General features: G+C 46.3%; 2 protein-coding genes across 3 annotated transcripts in view; both read right to left on the reverse strand.

Annotated features, from left to right (window-relative positions):
* LOC135903662 (A disintegrin and metalloproteinase with thrombospondin motifs 4-like) overlaps nt 1-4,249 on the reverse strand; it is a 40,368-nt gene extending 36,119 nt beyond the window's left edge. The window contains exons 1-3 of the mRNA XM_065433985.1: nt 3,138-4,249; nt 994-1,039; nt 227-298 (exon numbers count right to left, since the gene is read on the reverse strand). Coding sequence (XP_065290057.1) covers nt 227-298; nt 994-1,039; nt 3,138-3,221 — 202 coding nt within the window. The 5' untranslated portion in view covers nt 3,222-4,249. The remainder of the gene's footprint in view (nt 1-226; nt 299-993; nt 1,040-3,137) is intronic.
* An 8,624-nt stretch (nt 4,250-12,873) lies between these two features.
* LOC135903663 (A disintegrin and metalloproteinase with thrombospondin motifs adt-1-like) overlaps nt 12,874-17,929 on the reverse strand; it is a 65,050-nt gene continuing 59,994 nt past the window's right edge. For both annotated transcript variants that reach the window (XM_065433988.1, XM_065433987.1), the window contains exons 18-19: nt 15,961-16,072; nt 12,874-15,277 (exon numbers count right to left, since the gene is read on the reverse strand). In XM_065433988.1, the coding sequence (XP_065290060.1) occupies nt 14,841-15,277; nt 15,961-16,072 (549 nt within the window). In that variant the 3' untranslated portion in view covers nt 12,874-14,840. The remainder of the gene's footprint in view (nt 15,278-15,960; nt 16,073-17,929) is intronic.

Below are 17,929 nucleotides of genomic sequence, written 5' to 3' on the forward strand. Positions count from 1 at the left end.
GCCTACTTCCAGTATTTCGCATACCCCCGATTGATCCCACTAATGTGTTACATTTCCCATAGGTTACCAGATTGCCTAAGCCTTGATGTGATCGTATGCTGACGTGGAAACCTATACCCCATCCGACGAGTAGGGCAGCAAAGCGGATGCTTGTCTAGTCAAGCTCTTTCGTTTCCCTTGAGTCCTTTGTTGAGCAGAAAAAAAAGTTGTGGCAGCATTAACTCACTGTGATCAAACTGCTGGTTCCCTCTTCCCGACTTTACCGTCGGCTGGATGGTTTCATAGTACAGAGCTTCGTCTGCGAAGGTGGCAAAAAAAAAAAAAAATTCGCCGCGCGTCAGACGACCGGGTCGGATACTATTCGAAACAGCAAGTAATGAAGACAGCGTGCACAAATGACAGCAGCCAAACATGTATTCAGGAAGCCCTTATGCCATTACTGGAGAGGTCGAAGGTGTTTGCAACCAGTGTGTACATATGCGCAGAGCGCAGTACAGCACTACAATCATGATATAAATATTACTACACAGTCCCGTTATGTTGGCGTGACCGAACACCAACTTGAACTGGGTTTCGTGTTTTCCTGCTTCGAATGCTGGCGAAGTCGATCTCTGCACTCGACAACTGATAAAGCAGAAGGAAAAATGCGAGTGTGCATGCTGTAACGATGAGTAAATTAATATCCCTAGAAATATAGTTTAGGCGCATCATCTCTTCACTCCACGGGGACAGTGCCATTGAAGCCTACTACATAAAGAAAACAAGTGTATGGTTTTGCAGTTGAAGCCTACTACATAAAGCAAACAAATGTATGGTTGACTTGAAAAGACCACCATCGCCTAGCTACGCTCCCGGTGTTTTAAAATAATTGTGCGTGTGTACCAAAGCTACAACCTCGTTTTAGTTACTCATGCATGGCTACATAGTAAAAGGTATTCAGTCTAAATGCTCCCTTCAAAGTATTTGCGCATACTGAACCGGCATTGTGCCTACCTGGGATGCTTTTGTCATCGAATAGTCCGTCTGCCACCTTGCGTTGCTGTAAGGTTGGAAGATAGAAGCGACATAATTATATTGGTCAGGCTGTACTATCAAGGAGAAAAACAGGTTTTCATATAGTTACGAAACTGAAACATCATGTACACTTGTCATACCCCATTTTTATATCGAGCGCGAACAGGCTTCTACGGATGAAAGAGAAAACACGCACTGGCGTATATAGCAAGGTATAAGCAAGTATACCTGGTAGCCAAGCATCAATAGAAGCCCGTGCGTTCAAAACATCGCGGTTCAACGGCGGTTCGAGGGGTTTAGCGCCATCCCTGTGACGAGGGAACCCTCCGGTGGAAGAAAAAAAAGTGACGCCATATCCATTAAAAACAGAAGTGACGTCATTTTGTTCTCAATGGTGCCAAATATGTTTCGGTAGTCTGCCATTCGAGCTGTATTTTCAGATGCCCGTCATTCGACTTGACGGGCGTTTTGATCTTTCAGCGCGGAAAGCGCTGCAGCAATAGGTCAGCCGTGCGGGTGTCTCAAATGCACCGCTGCAATGAACGTAGTTTCGTTGGAGGCCGAAGAAAGCTTTGGTTGTAGTGTGCTGGTCCCATCATCGGACGTCAAGCTCGTCGGCTATCGCAGCCGCACGAAAACAGCTGAAGTAAACAATTATCTGGCGGTCGTAACTCGCTACCTTTGACTACACGGGTAAAGAAACGATGAGACCATCCGTGCCACCAAATTCAGACGCATGTCGACAAGAACAAGAACACCACGTGTGAGGGGGGGGGGGTCGTTTCGTAAAAGGTGAATTTTACGAGCGCGCCTTTCTGCATCTTCTTAGAGTGGGCGCTGAAAAAAAGTAAATTCGTTGATAATGATCAAATGAAATAGAGTTGTCATTTCTTTACTCGCCCCGCGTGCATGATATATATTAATTACATTTTCGTTGAATGATTCACCTCGCGTTAATTAAAAAACGCGTTTTCTTTCCCAGTGTTTGTTCCCTCTTCACAAAGTCGAGCTTGAATCGCTGCGCCCATAACCATCCTTGTTATGACTATTTGTTATCTAGCGCTGTTCGCCCGAAGTTTCGCGACGTATGTGGGTCGACCTTGTATTTATTATGAACGTCGGTTCGCAACCGTTACCATCTTGAAAATAATTTTCCTGTCTAGAGAGAAAAGAAACAACAACCAAAATTTAGAGGTTTGATAATGGTTATTTCATACAGCACTATTTACTGTTGAATTTCAAGTATACTAGTTGCGAAAGTACAAAAAAAGCTGGAACGTTTTCGGCGCATTGATTCAAGAATTTCTTAAGAATGTGAAAATATCTTTATACTTTAACTGCACCCTTAGGTGCCCACTTACAATATTGTGCTTAAACGACACAACTGCTCTTGGGCATGTGGTAATATCTACTATGTGTGGAAAGTTTTGCGAGGATGGCAACAGTATGTCTGTAAACAGCCTCTGGACTTACAGCATTGCACTTTCGTCTAGTGATATTAACAGATTAAAAATAAAGAAACGTAGGCTATTAGCAGTCGACAGAATGCAAATAGATATACCGAATTTTATATCCCAAAGTTATCTGTCTACGAGCAGTCTGTACACTTTATTTGGCCAAGAAGGTCAAGTCTGCAAATACGCCGAGTTGTGCAATCAATAGACGACTACGTCTTTTTTTTTCCACGAAGCAGGCAAAATACAACAGTACTCATAAAGACCTGCGTCACATGTGTGTAATTTGTTGTGCGTTTTCTGCGACGTGCTGTAGAAAGACAGTACTGGGCCATGCATTCTTAGGTTAAGCGCATACTGAATATTCACTTCCACAAAATTTGAACATTTATTCCACTTTCTCGGAAAGAAGTAGCCAATACGATGTCTCATGGACGATTTCACAAATAAAAGGTAAAGCATTGCTATAGCATTGGTGAGGTATTTTCATCGACCCCAACTTAACAGCAACACGTTCTTAGCCGTTAATTGTTTAAGTTGGCTGTTACGAGAGTCGCACGAGAGTTACGAGAGTCGTACGAGTCGTACTGATACGAGAGCCGTACTATTCTTTCAGTGCTTCTCAAGAACGAGGAATAGCCAGCTTGCTCGGCAAGCGCACACACTCACCGAAGCTGGGAAAGTAAATCCCGCTGACGCTGTTGGCACGCAAGACGCTGCAAAAAGCGCCGCCACCATCCAGATTCCTTCCATATCCAACGATCCTTCACTGCGTCGTCTTTATCCACGCTTGGAAGCCTTCGCTGCCTCTCGCGAGACACACTCAAAACAATCACGTAGTCCACGGCATCACGACGAAAGCGTGCACAAGCGCTCAGCGCCTATGCCGACGTCACAAGCTTGCGAAATGACGCGAGCGCGGAGATCGTCCCGGATCGTGAGCACGGTATCACTTATCGTCACGAATTTCACGTCACACTCACGTCCGAGGCGTCATGCGGCCTACGCTTCACACGTCACAACCTATTTGTGCCATAATTCGGGAACGTGACGTAGGCTTAACCTCGGTCTCACAGGGGTTGCCGTGAAGATGCTGAGAGCAGGTTGCGATGTCTTCGAAACCAAGTTTGACAACCAGTCGAGCCACGTAATCGACGAAATAACACTTCACCAGCAAATGTAGCAGCGCCCGTGGTATCTAAACGACAAACAATACACAGTCCTGGAGTGACCTCAAGACAAGGCCCGCGATTGAAGGTCGTGATGACAGCAGTGAAGGTAAAAACTGCGCGCACGTCTGTCGAAGTTACTGGCACGGCGAAGAATAAAGCTGCGAAAAGTGAAGAGGCGGCAGTTCCCCGAAGCAAGCACTCAGGACGCGCACGTACCTCTACGCCGCTTATTGGCACACAGCGAAGCCCGCAGAAGTCGAATTAACGGGAGCCCGCGGAAGACAGACCATCGGCACTCGGGCCAGCCCGGCACGCTGTCGCACACGGTATAAACAAGCGCACCTTGAAGCACGTTGGATGGGAAACACGAGAAGAAACGTAACGTGGCAGTGATGTCTTCGAAGTCACAGCCACGATAATCGCGCCAGGAGTGGGCGAGGTCGGCGGTTCGGTGACTGCGTGACTACGCAGGTTCGAGAAACCGCGCGCGCACAGCCTCCGCGGCCCATTGGCGACTGAGTGACGGATTCGGCCGGCGACGTGCTGCGTTCTGCGAGACGGTTTTCTGCTCCGAGTCGGGGGGCGGCGAGCACTGGGTGGCGGCGCTACGTTCGGCGGGCCTTCGCCGATCATTCCCCAGGTGTTGCCGAATGGTCACGTGGTATCCGGGGGCGTTCTCTAGCCCGAGTTGTGCCGTCTCCGACCGCGTGTCCAACGCGGACTTGCGCAGCCAGGTAGACGCTACATTTAATAGTCCCGGACGGGAAGAAAGTACAAAAGATTTGAAGAAGATGGAAGATGTGATGGAAATAGATGTCAGCGGAGAATGACCAAAAGATGAGCGACTGGAAAGCAAATAACCATTGAGAAGGAAAGAAAAGCAGCTCAAGTAATGGGGCCAAGAATGAAGAAAAGTGAATGAGGGAAAGAGAGGGACCAAAAAAATTAATGTTACAAAAAAAAACGAAGTAGAAGGCAAAGGAGAAGGGGTAAGAAAGGAAAAATAGAAGGCAACGATGATATCGTATGAAAATTGTATGTGTTGTTCTATGTCGTCTCGTTGTTTCCTTACTTGTACAGATTGTACGACTGATCTCCATCTCATGGCTTGGCTTATGCGCGCGATCTTTTATTACAAAGCGAATAGCTTACTTTACCTCTTTCGTCCACTCTCGTGGTTGGTGGTCGGTCTTGCGTTAAGGCGCCGGTGCGAAAGGCTCATGCTTTCGCACGACGGAGGGACGCGACGTGTGGGTATAGCTGAACGCTAACTAGCGTGCCATCACGTGTAAGCTTTGATGTGTCTGAAGGTTTAGATGCGGTAGTCGAGCGCTCGGCAAGGAAAACGTTCGTTCGGGCCGTTCGCTTATATTGTGATAATCATCGTCGATGCTTTCTGCACAAAATATTTTTTTCAGCCTATTTCGCTGTTGGCGTTCTGTGTCGTCCCCTACTGCATCAAGCCTAGAATGCGGACTGGAAGTACCAAAGCAATAAGAATAAAATACAAATAATAGTGAAAGGCAGGGTGTTTGGTTGATTCGTTTTTTTTCGCTGATTTTCACCCACAGATGTTCTCATGCACAGTCATCTCATGCAAAGTCGCCTAGCAGATCAAAGAAACACGAAATACAAGTCATTAGTGTAAACAGCTTGACAGGCAACAGGTGCAAGGAGTGGCAACTCATTACAGGCCTTTTTGAGTCGACCTGCAATTTGCCGAACGTGATACTCGGGATCAGAAAAAAAAAGACCGTGTTTTACGGAAACGACAAGGCATCGTGTATACATACGTATGAGCGTATCGCAAACGATGGACTCAATGTGGAAATTATTATATCTGAGTCTTCTTTATTATTCTCATTACTTCGTAACCGCTTTTCCATCGCTGGAATAACGATTGCCCAGCGTAGTGCTTCCATCATTATTCGATGGAAGCAGTGTGTTGTACACTAAGACAATATTGATTGTTTGAATTTGTTTGAGTTTGCTTTAACTTCATCATACGAATAAGAGTTTCTTGCGTACTTTGCGTGTGCCTTGAGAAATCAGAGTTAAAAGATTGGTTGGTGTATACGTGCAGTTCGCGTAGTACTTCCACGGTAACGATGAAAAAAGAAGTGGCTGCCGAAGTATGAAAGAAGGAGGCACTAATTCCCGTCACCAAATAGCCTGACGGAGCGTAGAACAGCGTAGCCTTTCGCTCAAGACAAGGTCAGATCATGACAGCATCGGATCCCCAAAACCATACCGGCTTGCTACAAAAGGCAGCAACGTAGAGAAAAAACTAATGCTAAAGTAGTCTTGAAAACATCTGTGAAATGTTGGCGAAAGAGAGCTTGCGTTTTAACCCGACGGTGTTGAGGACTCCGTGCCGCAGAAAATCTGGCGCCGGCGTCCCCGTGCACAAAAATTATCGTATATATATTTGGGTATATGTATATGCTTTGCTATGTGACATGCGGTATATGCGGGTCATACTGCCACACCATCCTATCACTAAAGTTGCCCGCACCTTGTCTTTCATTCTTGACAAAGTTATTGCTCGGAATTTGGAGAATAACAGCCCACAAACAAATGCCATGAACAAAACACCGACAGCGCGTGCCTTTTATGTTAAATGTTCTCACACTGAAACATTAAATGAAACTTGAAAATGATGTACTAATTTTTTTTTTTGTCGTGGCTGTGCGCTCCGGAATTGGCTGGTATCGGCACTCCAGGATCGGCCCACGCAAGAGGCCGCGTTTCTACTAGAAAACCCACGTTCGTGCACAGCGTTCGCGGCCAGCATTTCCAGGTAAACATTACGGTTACATACGTTCCAGTTGCCGGGAAGCGTGAGATACAGTCAGGGATATTTAAATGCTATCGCGTTCCACTCTTGAAGACGAAGCTCCAGGATTTACCCAACCGAACTTCTAGGTGCACTGCAGTCTGCAGACAAGGACACACAACTATGGGCCGTCCAGCAGGCCCGGGGTGCGCTTGAGCGTGAATTCTCGTGATGGCTACGCTTTCACTCTCGTTGATCGCCAGCAACTGTTGGAATGAGCTTTCACGTTCTCTTAACTCCTTTTAAACGTTAGTTATAAGCGCATAGTGCGTTCGATTTCCGAGATCGTTCGGCGATTCCGGCGCCCTCAGGCCTAACGAGACGTGTTCGCATAGCAGTGGTTGCTAATGGATTGTCTTGCCTTGGATACGTTTGGCGCGAGGAACTCGACGGCGCCCTGTTTTATAACGTCTTCCTTACGTTTGCGTTCCCGTCCGGCAGACTAAAAGTCTCGAAAGGACGAGCACCGTAACATCCCGCAAAGGCTTACGTTTAACGTACGTGTAGCAACAAACGCTAAACTGTGTATAGTGATCATGCACGTGTGCGCTGACAAGTTATCGGCCCAATCTGCGTGCAGTTGGCAGAATTTCCGTAGGAGGCAGGACTTACAAACATCCAAGTATCGTGATTAGGCGTGCTTAGAAAGTGACTGGTGGTCAAAAATATAGCTCATCCTTCCAGACCCATCCCCCTCCACTCTTCATATATAACGTCTCTCACACTCCAGGGGTTGCTTTGGGATACTCCCCTGACTAATGTATTCGCCCTTCCTCAATGCAGCGTAGCAAACTGGTCTACGCTTGGTTAATCTCCCTGTTATTTCCTTATGATTTCTCTCTCTCTTGCCTAATCGATGGAAAGGCATACTTCGCATTTGCTGTATTCGCTGTAATGCGACTGCAACTACATTTGTCCAACCTTCGATATCATTCGCGCAATACTTTGAGGCCGTTCTTTCGTTCCCTTTAACAAAGGACACAAACGAAGGGCATTTGGTTAGTGGGCAGACCAGTCAAATCTTCGTCATTGCCAGCTGCAATATGCACGCGCACACACTCTGCACAAATGTAATCGTTAGAAAACTCAAAACATTCAGCCAAGAAATCGCGCAGTCGTTGGCTGAAATTTTCCTTTGCAGAAATCGCGTGTGGCTCCATCCGACGTTTCTCCTCGCAAAATGAGCATCGCAGTCCAATCTCGCTCGGTACACAAACAAACGATTTCGCTCTTTCTTCGCCTTTCCAGGAATCGCCACGTTTGTCCCTAATGCCCGCATTTGTCCCCGGCGGTGTGCGACCCACGTGCGGCCTTTTGTGGCCGAACGCGGTTCGTTACCCCATTGTGCCGCGCTCTATGCTCGGATCGGGAACCACGACCACCCCTTTTTCTGAAGACACGGTGCCAAAGCCGCACGGCTTGTTGTGGGGCTGGCGGCGTGACCACCGGCGGCGGATTATCGCGTGTGTATAGCACGTGACTCGGCGGATGTTGCGTTCCTTTGGCGGCGATTTGGCGGTCAGCTCGCGCAGCGAGGACGCCGTGGCTGGCCAGTTGGTCGAGGTCGTATGCGAATACGATGGGAAACGAGAGAAAGGCTGCGAGAGTCGGCGCACAACGCGGTCGGTGGGCGGGGCGGTTGTCGAGAGCGCGCCTTTCAACCTTTTCTGGCCCGGTGCTTCCTGCAGGGACCGCGGTGCTTACATTACGTCGACATGGGGGGAAAACTCGGCGACTCCAGTGATAGCCACTGGTTCTTGGAGTTATGAACAGCGATATGTAACAAGGGAATGTCGCGGAAGCCCGACGTTTCGGGAAGGGGAGTGGTCTTCGCCAGGTCGCCTTGTCGTAACGTTGCGGCCATACATCCTTTAATGTATCCCTGCTTGATGGTATGGTATGGTATGGTATGGTATGGTATTCCTTAGGCGATGGCGCACACCCACTGTGGGGGATTGGCCAAGATTTGGATGAAATCAGGCCATGTTTATTAAAAACTAACAATAGCCTAATAACGCCATGCCTTCTTCTTCTGCTTCTTCCTATGAAGCTCTGCCTTCTTTGGATTCCGGCCCGTGTAGTCGTTTACTGCCTCAGCACGTAGATACAAAGCCTACACGATACTGGGAAATGTTGTGCCTATTACCTTCAACGTTCCAACTTTTTTGCAATTTCTAAAACTGCAGCGCAAATTTTGTTGAAAACACAACGAAGCTTTGCGCCAATGTGCTTTAATGCTTCTGCGACTCCTTTCAAATATTTTGCAAAACTTGTTTAGTTACCCAACTCTGCATCGGCTTTTTACCACTTGTTACTTTTCCGGAAGTTGAAGAGCTTTCGACCTTTCTGTCCGCATTTTGTACAGCTGTTCGACGAAAGCTTCCTACACCATAGACATGTAAGGAATGCTTTTTTTTAAATTTTAAACTAAGGCTTCACGCGACACACGACCAACGATCTAATCCGGGCCTCCCAGTTCCTATGCACTCGAGAGACCACAAAACGCATCTCGCCACCGCAAAGTCATTGTCATCAGCTGTATATGTCTACGTAAATATGACAGCGGAAACTGTCAACCAGCCGACTCTATCACGAAGCTACACAGTAAATAGAATAGGGATTCTCAGAAACTTTTCCTTTATTGCCTTTGAGAAATCCGCCCTTCAATGTAACTTGTTCCAACTTGAAGGCTTCCGCTCAACTGATTTTCTGATACCTATATATAATAATGATCTCGACAAAGCAGTACAAGAAATAAACTTCTTTCTTTCTGTGGCCTTTAAAGCTTCCCACCATAAAAAGAAAAATATTAATGAAAAAACGTTTCGCGGTCGCCGAGATTTCGCTGTGCTCTCGTCCGAATAAATCTTGCAGTTATTTCTTTCGCAGGAATTTTCCAAAACGACCTTTATTCAACCGCACGAGCAAAGGGAAAACCAAGCCACGCACAACAATCAGTGTGGAGTAACAGGAAAGGAGTTGTGCGTTTCTCACTTTAATAAAGGGCGCACTTGTTTTTTTGTTTTTGTTTTTTTGCACGAGAAGTTGCGTGGTGAAAGAGCTGTATTTCAGCGTCATGGATTTGAGGGTTATCAGTGAAGGTAGGGATTTGGCAGCCTTTCCTGTGAGTACTATTTGCAGCATCGTGTTGTAAAGTGATATGCAAGGTGAATCAGGTGGACGATATTTAATAAATATCCAGCAAGGCCCACTTTGAAATATTGCTCCTGCATCTTTCAAGAAAAATAGAGCAGTAACACGAATGGGAAATTCGAAGGATGGTAGTATGTTAATAATTTGTGCCGCAGTGCTTGTGATTATAAACGGGACCATTTTGTTGGTATAATTGGTACAAGTGACGGCGCCGTATACGATGATAGCACCCTCCAAGCATGTTCTATTTGCCTAATAATTAGCCCTATTTACCTTACTCCACGTAAATAACACTGACGCGCGCAAGTCGAAAGGGTTTCCCATGAGATTGCCAAAGTTAACTGGGGGTGCGCGTAGCTTTGGGAGGATAGACGATAAAACAAACTCCCTATTCATGTAAGCCTGTATATCATGTTACTGAAACTTGCAGCCGGGATATGAATGTGCACCTGTACCACCATCAAAGACGGCCGACCGGCAGGAAGAATCAAGAATCACGACTCCCCGGGAACCATTTGAATGCGGCTGTCAAAGGCATGCATATCCTCAACGGATTGCTATTCATGTTCTCTTTCACGCACGTATGTCCGATCTGCTGAATGACACGCATTTAAGGCACACGTGCGTTTGTAAATCAAGGGGAACTACTTTTTCCGGCCCCACAGCCGGACTTGGCATCGTGCTTGTTGAGGCTAGCTATTTCGCACGCCTTGGCTATTTCGGTGAGGAATGAAACGCGAATGAGCCAAACGATATAGCAAGTGAGCTTACGCATGTACTACTCCAACCTGCCAAATGCTGATCGTGCTTTATGTTTGACAGCAGTTAGTGCCAAAGCGCGAGACAGGACACCCGTTCCCTAAAGCGAAGGTAGAAACATTATGGAAGAGCGCACACATACTCTGAGTCATGTAGGGTTTTCTATCACTACATGAAAACATACCTAACAATTGCTGGAAAGATTGTTTTTTGGCATCATCGCAAAAGTACGGATATACTTGCGATGCTTCTCTAGTAGTCGTCGTCGTCATATCATCATTATCATCATCATAATCAGCCTATTTTTAGGCCTGATGGTTCTACATCTGTGATGGTTTGCGGTGGCGGAAGCAAGCATTCGCAGTTATACTTTCTCGGAGGAAGAGCCCCAAAAGCGACACTTTCATGTCCAACATGTTTGCCACTTGCGTTTGTTCACACGAAGTGGCCGAAAATCGGTGTCCCAAAATTTGCGATTTGGCTTCAAAGGTGGACATTCGTTACGGTAAACTGATAAAGTGCGTCCGAAAAGCACTTGATAAGGTATAGAGAAAAAAAATATCACTGGTGCGACTTTCTTCAAGACCCTGTCAATCCACTGCGCACAGTTTCCTACAGGGCGTACCACAGCACATTCTTAAAAAAGTAAAGAACATTAGACCACAAATGGGTGGTAAAGTAAAATGTTGGATTCTTAATCCGATCGAGTCTTGCCTCGTGGGAAAGACGCTTGAAGATAGTTGCATGAAAGATGCGCATACAATGGACCAAAGCTCTGAGAATTGTATTCTGCTATTACGGGACGGTAGTTTACTTGAATTTAACTGAAAGGCAAGTAATTAAGTGAATGAATGAATGAATGAATGAATTAAAGAAGGAAGGAAGGAAGGAAGGAAGGAAGGAAGGAAGGAAGGAAGGAAGGAAGGAAGGAAGGAAACCTCCTTTTATTGCCATTTAGAAGGCGTAAGTTTTTGTGGAGGCAGTCACAAAGACAACTCAAGGCACGATTCGATTCTGTGGTAGCAGAAGAGGTATAGCAATCGTCATTCTACAATCAAATCCTTTACCGGTCTAGTGGATCCTCTACCGGAAGTGTGGCAAATCAAATCCTTTACCGGAAGTGTGGCCCGTTGTATTATGCAATATAAATTGAAACACCCATTTAAGATAAGCGTATGGCATCCTGGTTACCTCTTGCTTATTGTGGAATCTAAACAGAATGCCATGGAAAGTTACTAAGATGAAAGATGTTTTGAAATTTGGTAACTTGAGTACACGCCGATGCTTATAAGCACTCAGCTCGCCCTCAACAATAAAAGCGTTTGCGTGTCCTTCCTGTTAAGGGCAAGAATACGATTGCGCTCTCATGCATTCATGAAAACAAACTGCACATGGCATTTAATATTTTTTTACGGCAGCTCGTATGAAAACCAAATGGAACTACTAAAAGCTGCTTTCTTTTTTTCCCACTGCCATTATTTCATCTAGTATGCACAGTTACACACATGGTGCAATATTCTGTTTCACTATAGAAAAATTTGATCGCGGCCCATGATTATCGCATATAGCGTTTAACGTCTGGTTTACACCTCCTTCCCCCAAACGGACATGCCAGTAAACGTAAATCGCTGGCCCTGACAGACACTATACAATGTTCTAGCATGCAGAAACTATATAGGAATATTTCTGGAACCCGGCTATGGGGAGTAAAATGTGGATCGATAGCGACAGGCGCATTTATACCTGGTTAAATACCTGCAAGAACTGACGCCTCGTTAGATACAAAAAAGCGTTTGCGATATCCCTTGTCACGCACTGGCTTTCACTTCCACTTGACTTTCAGCTCACGGTCACCCGTTGTACTAATCGCTGTATAGGTAGAACTCAGTTTGTCACCGGTTTAGAACTCTTGCTGTCAGTGACTACGACGCCGAAGTGAGTATGCGTGTATATTCGTCGTAATTCAGTTGTGATTCAAAAGGCTTCATGTGTCGTTAAAGAGACCATATAGTAGGCAATAGAACGTTAGCCAGAAAGTTCTATATGCGCATTGAAAAAGGCGCATGTAGGCTTTTCAGCTAAACAAAAACGTGTTGAAAACTTGAAAATCAATAAATTAATCAAAAATGGTGAAGTCTTCGAAAAGTTTTTTTTTTGTTTAGAATGTTTCTTTTAGAGGCTGAGGTGGGCCTTTACTGGGAATTCCGAAATCTTGCCTTATAGGCTGCTCTACGTCTTTATAAGTAAACGACTTTCTCGTCTGAGAGGTGTGTCCAGCCAAGCCGAAATTAGATAAACACCGAAATGAAGAAATAAGGTAAGCGAATGACAGAAACAAATAACAAAAATGTGGTCGAATAATTTAACCGCACCCCGTTTACTGGAACTCACATCAATGTGTCTTTCACGGTTGCATATGTGTGACAACCCCTGGTAGCAATTAAGCGGAATTGTCACAAGCATTTCAGCCCAAGGAAACCAGAACGAAACCTCACTCCTTGTTTATTTACAAAGTAAAGAAACACAAAAACAGAACAATGGGTTGGAATGTGCTTACTAATACAAAGCAGACTAGATTAACTTGGAGATTCTTGTTTGACACCATGGTGACGGGGTTTTGGCTCAAAGCACGGAAAGTGTCTGGAGAGCAGTGATGTTGTCCTTCTTTGGGTGTCACTTCCTTGCCTGCCACCTTCGCCGTCTCATGCAGTCTTTGAATGGTAGTCACCTGTGCTTGTTTGTTCGTGAACGACACATGCGTTCCCGCTTCCCAGAGGAGAGACTTTTTTTGAGGTTTCTCTCATGCAGGAACGCCTTCACAACCCCTCGTCACAGGAGCATCGGAACCGCCCGAGTAACACACTATCAGCAAGCTTATCTACAGCACCAGTGTTGTTTCACTAATGTTTCGATGGTTTCACTTGCTCTCGGTTATTTAGGTTTGTGAAAATATAAAAATGTGTCTGGCAATGTAACATTGGTTCCTTCTACATACATATCGGAATATCGAATTCGCTCTGCAAGACGTGATATCAGCTCAGAAGAGTTGGCGCCAACGTATTTATAATCATTATTAATTCTTCTTCGTGTCCTTGTCACATGAGATCAACTAATTACGTCGCGCCAAGGATATTGTTTTGCAGGCCAAGACGTACATTTTCAACACCGGCAGGAAAGTGTTGGTTGTGAAATCTTTCGGCAAAACGCAGTCTCCTGCACACAAACGCGTCTGCCCCAGATTCATCCCTCAGTTCTCATACGACGAATAGTGGCCACGTGTTCTCATGCACAACCAAGAATTTGGCAACTCCAAGCCAATTGCTTGCCTGGGATTGTCGGTTTAGGCCACTGGCTTTGTCATCCTGGTTTCAGGGGCGACACGCTAAGTGGTGTATTTTCGTAGCTACGTGAGTTGCAGATTGCTTGCGTTGCAGATAATTTTAGTTCGCTAAAAAAGAGAGAGAAACGTTCGACGACCAAGTAACCTTAGCTAGAAAAAGGAGAGAGCAAGAAGCTTACGACACCCGAATAACGTTCTATAGTAATCCTCTCTCGAGCGTGTTTGCAAGCACCAAGGCACGGAAATTATTATATGGCTGACCGCTGGTTGATCTCGCGCAAATTAAACAGTTGAAATTTCTATGTTACTTTAGTGCATATATAGTTTGGCTCCTGCTCGACTCACGAATAGATAGGCGGCGCATAAAATGGCGTGCTCTCGAGGAACCGATAGGCACAGTTTACGAAAGACTATCTTCGGCTTCATGCTTAGCAAGATCTGTTACGTTGTGTTATGTAATAGTGGCCGAACTTGTTTAATTACCCTGAGTTGTATAGAAGTCATCGCGTCGGATTGTCAAGCAGATTGTCATAATCATCCATGGCGATGCGATGAACCGAAATTTTGCTTCGAGAAACCAAATAGATGGTTTGCGTGATTAAAAAACCACCTGTAGTAATCTTGACCACAATCGGCTCTTGGCTCGCTCGATACTGTACGACGTAGGCCTTGTCCGCTTACTGTTCATCGTTAGAGCTTCTGAAACGACCAAAGCTATGAAAATACTTCAAGTTGGTCATGGTATCACGCTTTTTGGCGGGGATTCTCAGGCAGTGGGGCGTAATATTTGTCCACGGACTGCCGGTACTCTCGTGGTCGATGAAATTCGCGAAAAGTTTGAACCTGCAGAAACACCTGCAGTTAGCCAGTGTGTAGTATCGTCTATGTTTGTCAAGTGTCGTCATCTTATCCCGTGCACTCATGGTCTGCGTAGACAAAGCTTGAGCAAAGTTCCCGTTAGCATGTCTCTAGCTGGTCAGAGTACAGTATCGTCTAGGCTTTCATGTGGCGTGACATAGTCATTGTCCGCGTACTCCCGGTCGCCTCGCATTCTATAAACGCCTCAAAACTTCAAACCTGCTAAAGTCGCTCCAGTTTGCCACTGCATAATATCATCTAGGCTTGTCGGGTAGCGTGACGTAATCCTTGTCCGCGTATTCCTGCTCTTCCGCGTCGTCGGAGCCCGCGCCTGCGCTCGCGGTCTGAACGACGCCGACGGGTCGCGAAGAGTCTTCCTCGTAGATGAACGCGGCATCGTAGACGGGAGACGCGGGCGCCCGCAGCGATGACAGGGGACGAGCGTTCTGAAGACGTGGCTCGACGTCCACGTCTTGGAGGAGCCACAGGGCGCGTCCCTTGGACGGGGACGCCTTTGGCGGCTCGGCTTGGCACACGTGGTTCTGGCAGTAGTAGTCCTGGCGTCCGTCACTGTGGCACCAGGTGCCGTCCGGGAAGAAGGACCCGCCGAGGTCGTTCAGCTCCGTCCGCGGCGTGTACCAGGGCCCGTTCGTGATCTTGCAGTAGACGGCGCATGCCTGCCACGGTCGTGCTGCTTCGCGAGAAGGAGAGACAAGAGTTGCGCGCAAATCAGAGATCTCATATGGGCAGTGAACGGTGGCACGCGGTGACGAGTTTGTACCTTGCGCTCTTTGTCTTTTTGGCAGCATTACGCAAAGTCATACGCACACGATTGCTTTACTAATCACGCACTCACAGAGCTATGCTGCTGAACATGACCTTCACGATGTTCCTGGCGACAACATGAAATATACAGGGAGGCTGGGCCAGCACCGAAAATAATAAGTTCTAGCTGCTGAGCACGTTACAGATGATAGGGACAACTGAAAACATGCTCACACAGTCCATGTGTATTCCAGTCTGCATGTACACGTACAGCAAAATTTTTCTATTTACGCCTTCTAAATACGCGTCATACAGCTCTGCCATTTTCATTTACACACGTCGTGCTATAGCGACGCTCTACTTAGGTACCGAGATGGTCATTGATCTGAACAGCACCGCTTGGTTATAAAAGCGTCAGTTGATGAAAAATGCACTGCACGGCTCGCTAGTTTGAGATAGCGATATTTTTTCAGTATATAAAAGAAACGACCGAATAGGCAAGGCAGCGCTTTCTCTTGTCTTGCCTATTCTGTTCTCCAGTGTTTGCACTATAAAAGGGCACAACAGTAACTGAGCTTTCGCCTGATCCTACAGTGTAGTGGCACTCACTCGGGTTGTGTCTGACTTGGGCTCCTTTTGAGGATAGGTCCCGGACGAGGGTCTTCCACTCAGCACATTTGCGACTTGCGTAGACAACAGGGTTCTCCCGATGCTGGCAGATCTGCGCAGAATTGTTCGCGAACACTTATGCCTAAAGCAAGAATCTTTGCCATCTTGGCAAGCCACACGTGGATACCTCGTTCTCTCGATTATATTATGTAACCAGGAGAGCCACCAGTCGTTACAAAAAGAAGCCCAAATTATTGTGAGCACATCGTTATTTGGGTCCCTTTAGGTACACAAGGAAGGCGTGCCACTCGTTAAAACGAAATGGAAGGTGCCCGTGCCCACGATAATAATTTCCAGCCGTCAACGAAAAGAGCATGGGGAAGTGGTAACTGTCGGGAACGCGGTTCGGTAAGCCAAATATGCAACAGATATAAATATAGTTGCACTAAACATAACAAAACAGATAAAACGACATACGTGCAAGCTAGGTTTTTGTCAGGTGTTGCCGCAATGCGGTGAACCTAACAGAGACGTTTCATGTCGCACAAATGCTCCGTGATTAGTACAAGCTATAGAAGTATGGTGTAAGCAACCGCAGATCTACCGATTCGTCAGGCTCGTAAGTGCATATTCGTGAGGTCTCTCCTTGAAAGGTAAGTAAAGTGAATAAGCACTATCCTCCTTGTTTGCGCTGCCGTTGCCCTGCAATAGATGCCGCGGTTACCGCCCTTGAAGCACATCATGAATAAGAAAATTTTTTTTTTGATAGCATATATGTGAGGTAGTGCTTAGGTTTGTCGCATACTCAATGTTTAAGCTGCGTCGCGACATGGTTCCTGAGCGTCGTGCTTTTGTAAACTTCGGCGCGTGAAGCTGTCCTCCTCCTCAGCAGACCGTGGCCGGATGTGCAAACACACACGCACACAGGCACACACGCACGCAGGCACTCACGCACGCACACGCACACGCTGAACGCACAGTCATGTGTCGATATAAAGCGGGATTCGTCCGTCACGGATTGACCTCGAAACATTTGGCAAGGACTGCAGCTTTGCATCAGATGCTCATCGCTGCAGGCAGCGACGAATGTTCGAGGACCGACAAATGTGTACGTGCTTCAGATACTCTCGATGTGGCCCGAAGAGCGTAACACGTACGAATGTTACAGAATTCAACGCTTACGGCAATAGCGTACAGGCGAAGTTAAGATTCAGCATCCCCAGAATGAGATTTCATCTTAAGGGACAGGTTAAGTCGTAAAATCGTAATTAGGAGCTCGACGTGTGCCAAGCGAAAACTAATAGCACCATAATGTTGGCGTTAGAAAGGGCCCTAACGAGGCGCTAGTGAACGGAACAGAACGCAAGCGCCTTAATGCGTAATCACGCTTTTCTGTGGCCCGGCAATCCATGGTGTCCAGCTGTTAAACTACCGTATAAGGGACAAATGCACGAGTTGCTCGCGGAGTTGAGAACGCAGATCGGTTTACATTTTCCTCTTTCGTATAAGACATAGAGATTGTTTAACGGCAGAAAAGTGAAGAAGTCGGCCTGAATTAGGATCCTCTGGCCTTCTACTCCACGATAAGTAAAGTAAGTATGTCGTGTTCCATTAGGGGCGCTATAACGTAAAACTATTCCAAACTTTTCTATTCCAAATCTGCAATCAGCCCTCCGCGATTGGTGAAAAACTTTTTTGGACCACCCCCACTTCCCCTGTCTGTCACAGACGTCGCGAAAACCGCGATAGCTACCCATCTGATATGATCTCTACACACTGATTATGCATGATTTGACCGAACAAAAGAAAAATTATTTATTTTTAGTTATATAGTTATTAGTTATTTAGTTATTAGTTATTAAAATTAGTTATTTTTGATTCGACGCCTTTTCGCCATTAGCCCTCGGCTATTGGTCAAAAGCTTTCGGCCTTCACCCACTTCACCTGCCTGTCTCGCGACGTCACAAAA

The sequence above is a fragment of the Dermacentor albipictus genome, chromosome 9, assembly GCF_038994185.2.
Source record: "Dermacentor albipictus isolate Rhodes 1998 colony chromosome 9, USDA_Dalb.pri_finalv2, whole genome shotgun sequence".
Lineage (NCBI taxonomy): Eukaryota > Metazoa > Arthropoda > Arachnida > Ixodida > Ixodidae > Dermacentor > Dermacentor albipictus.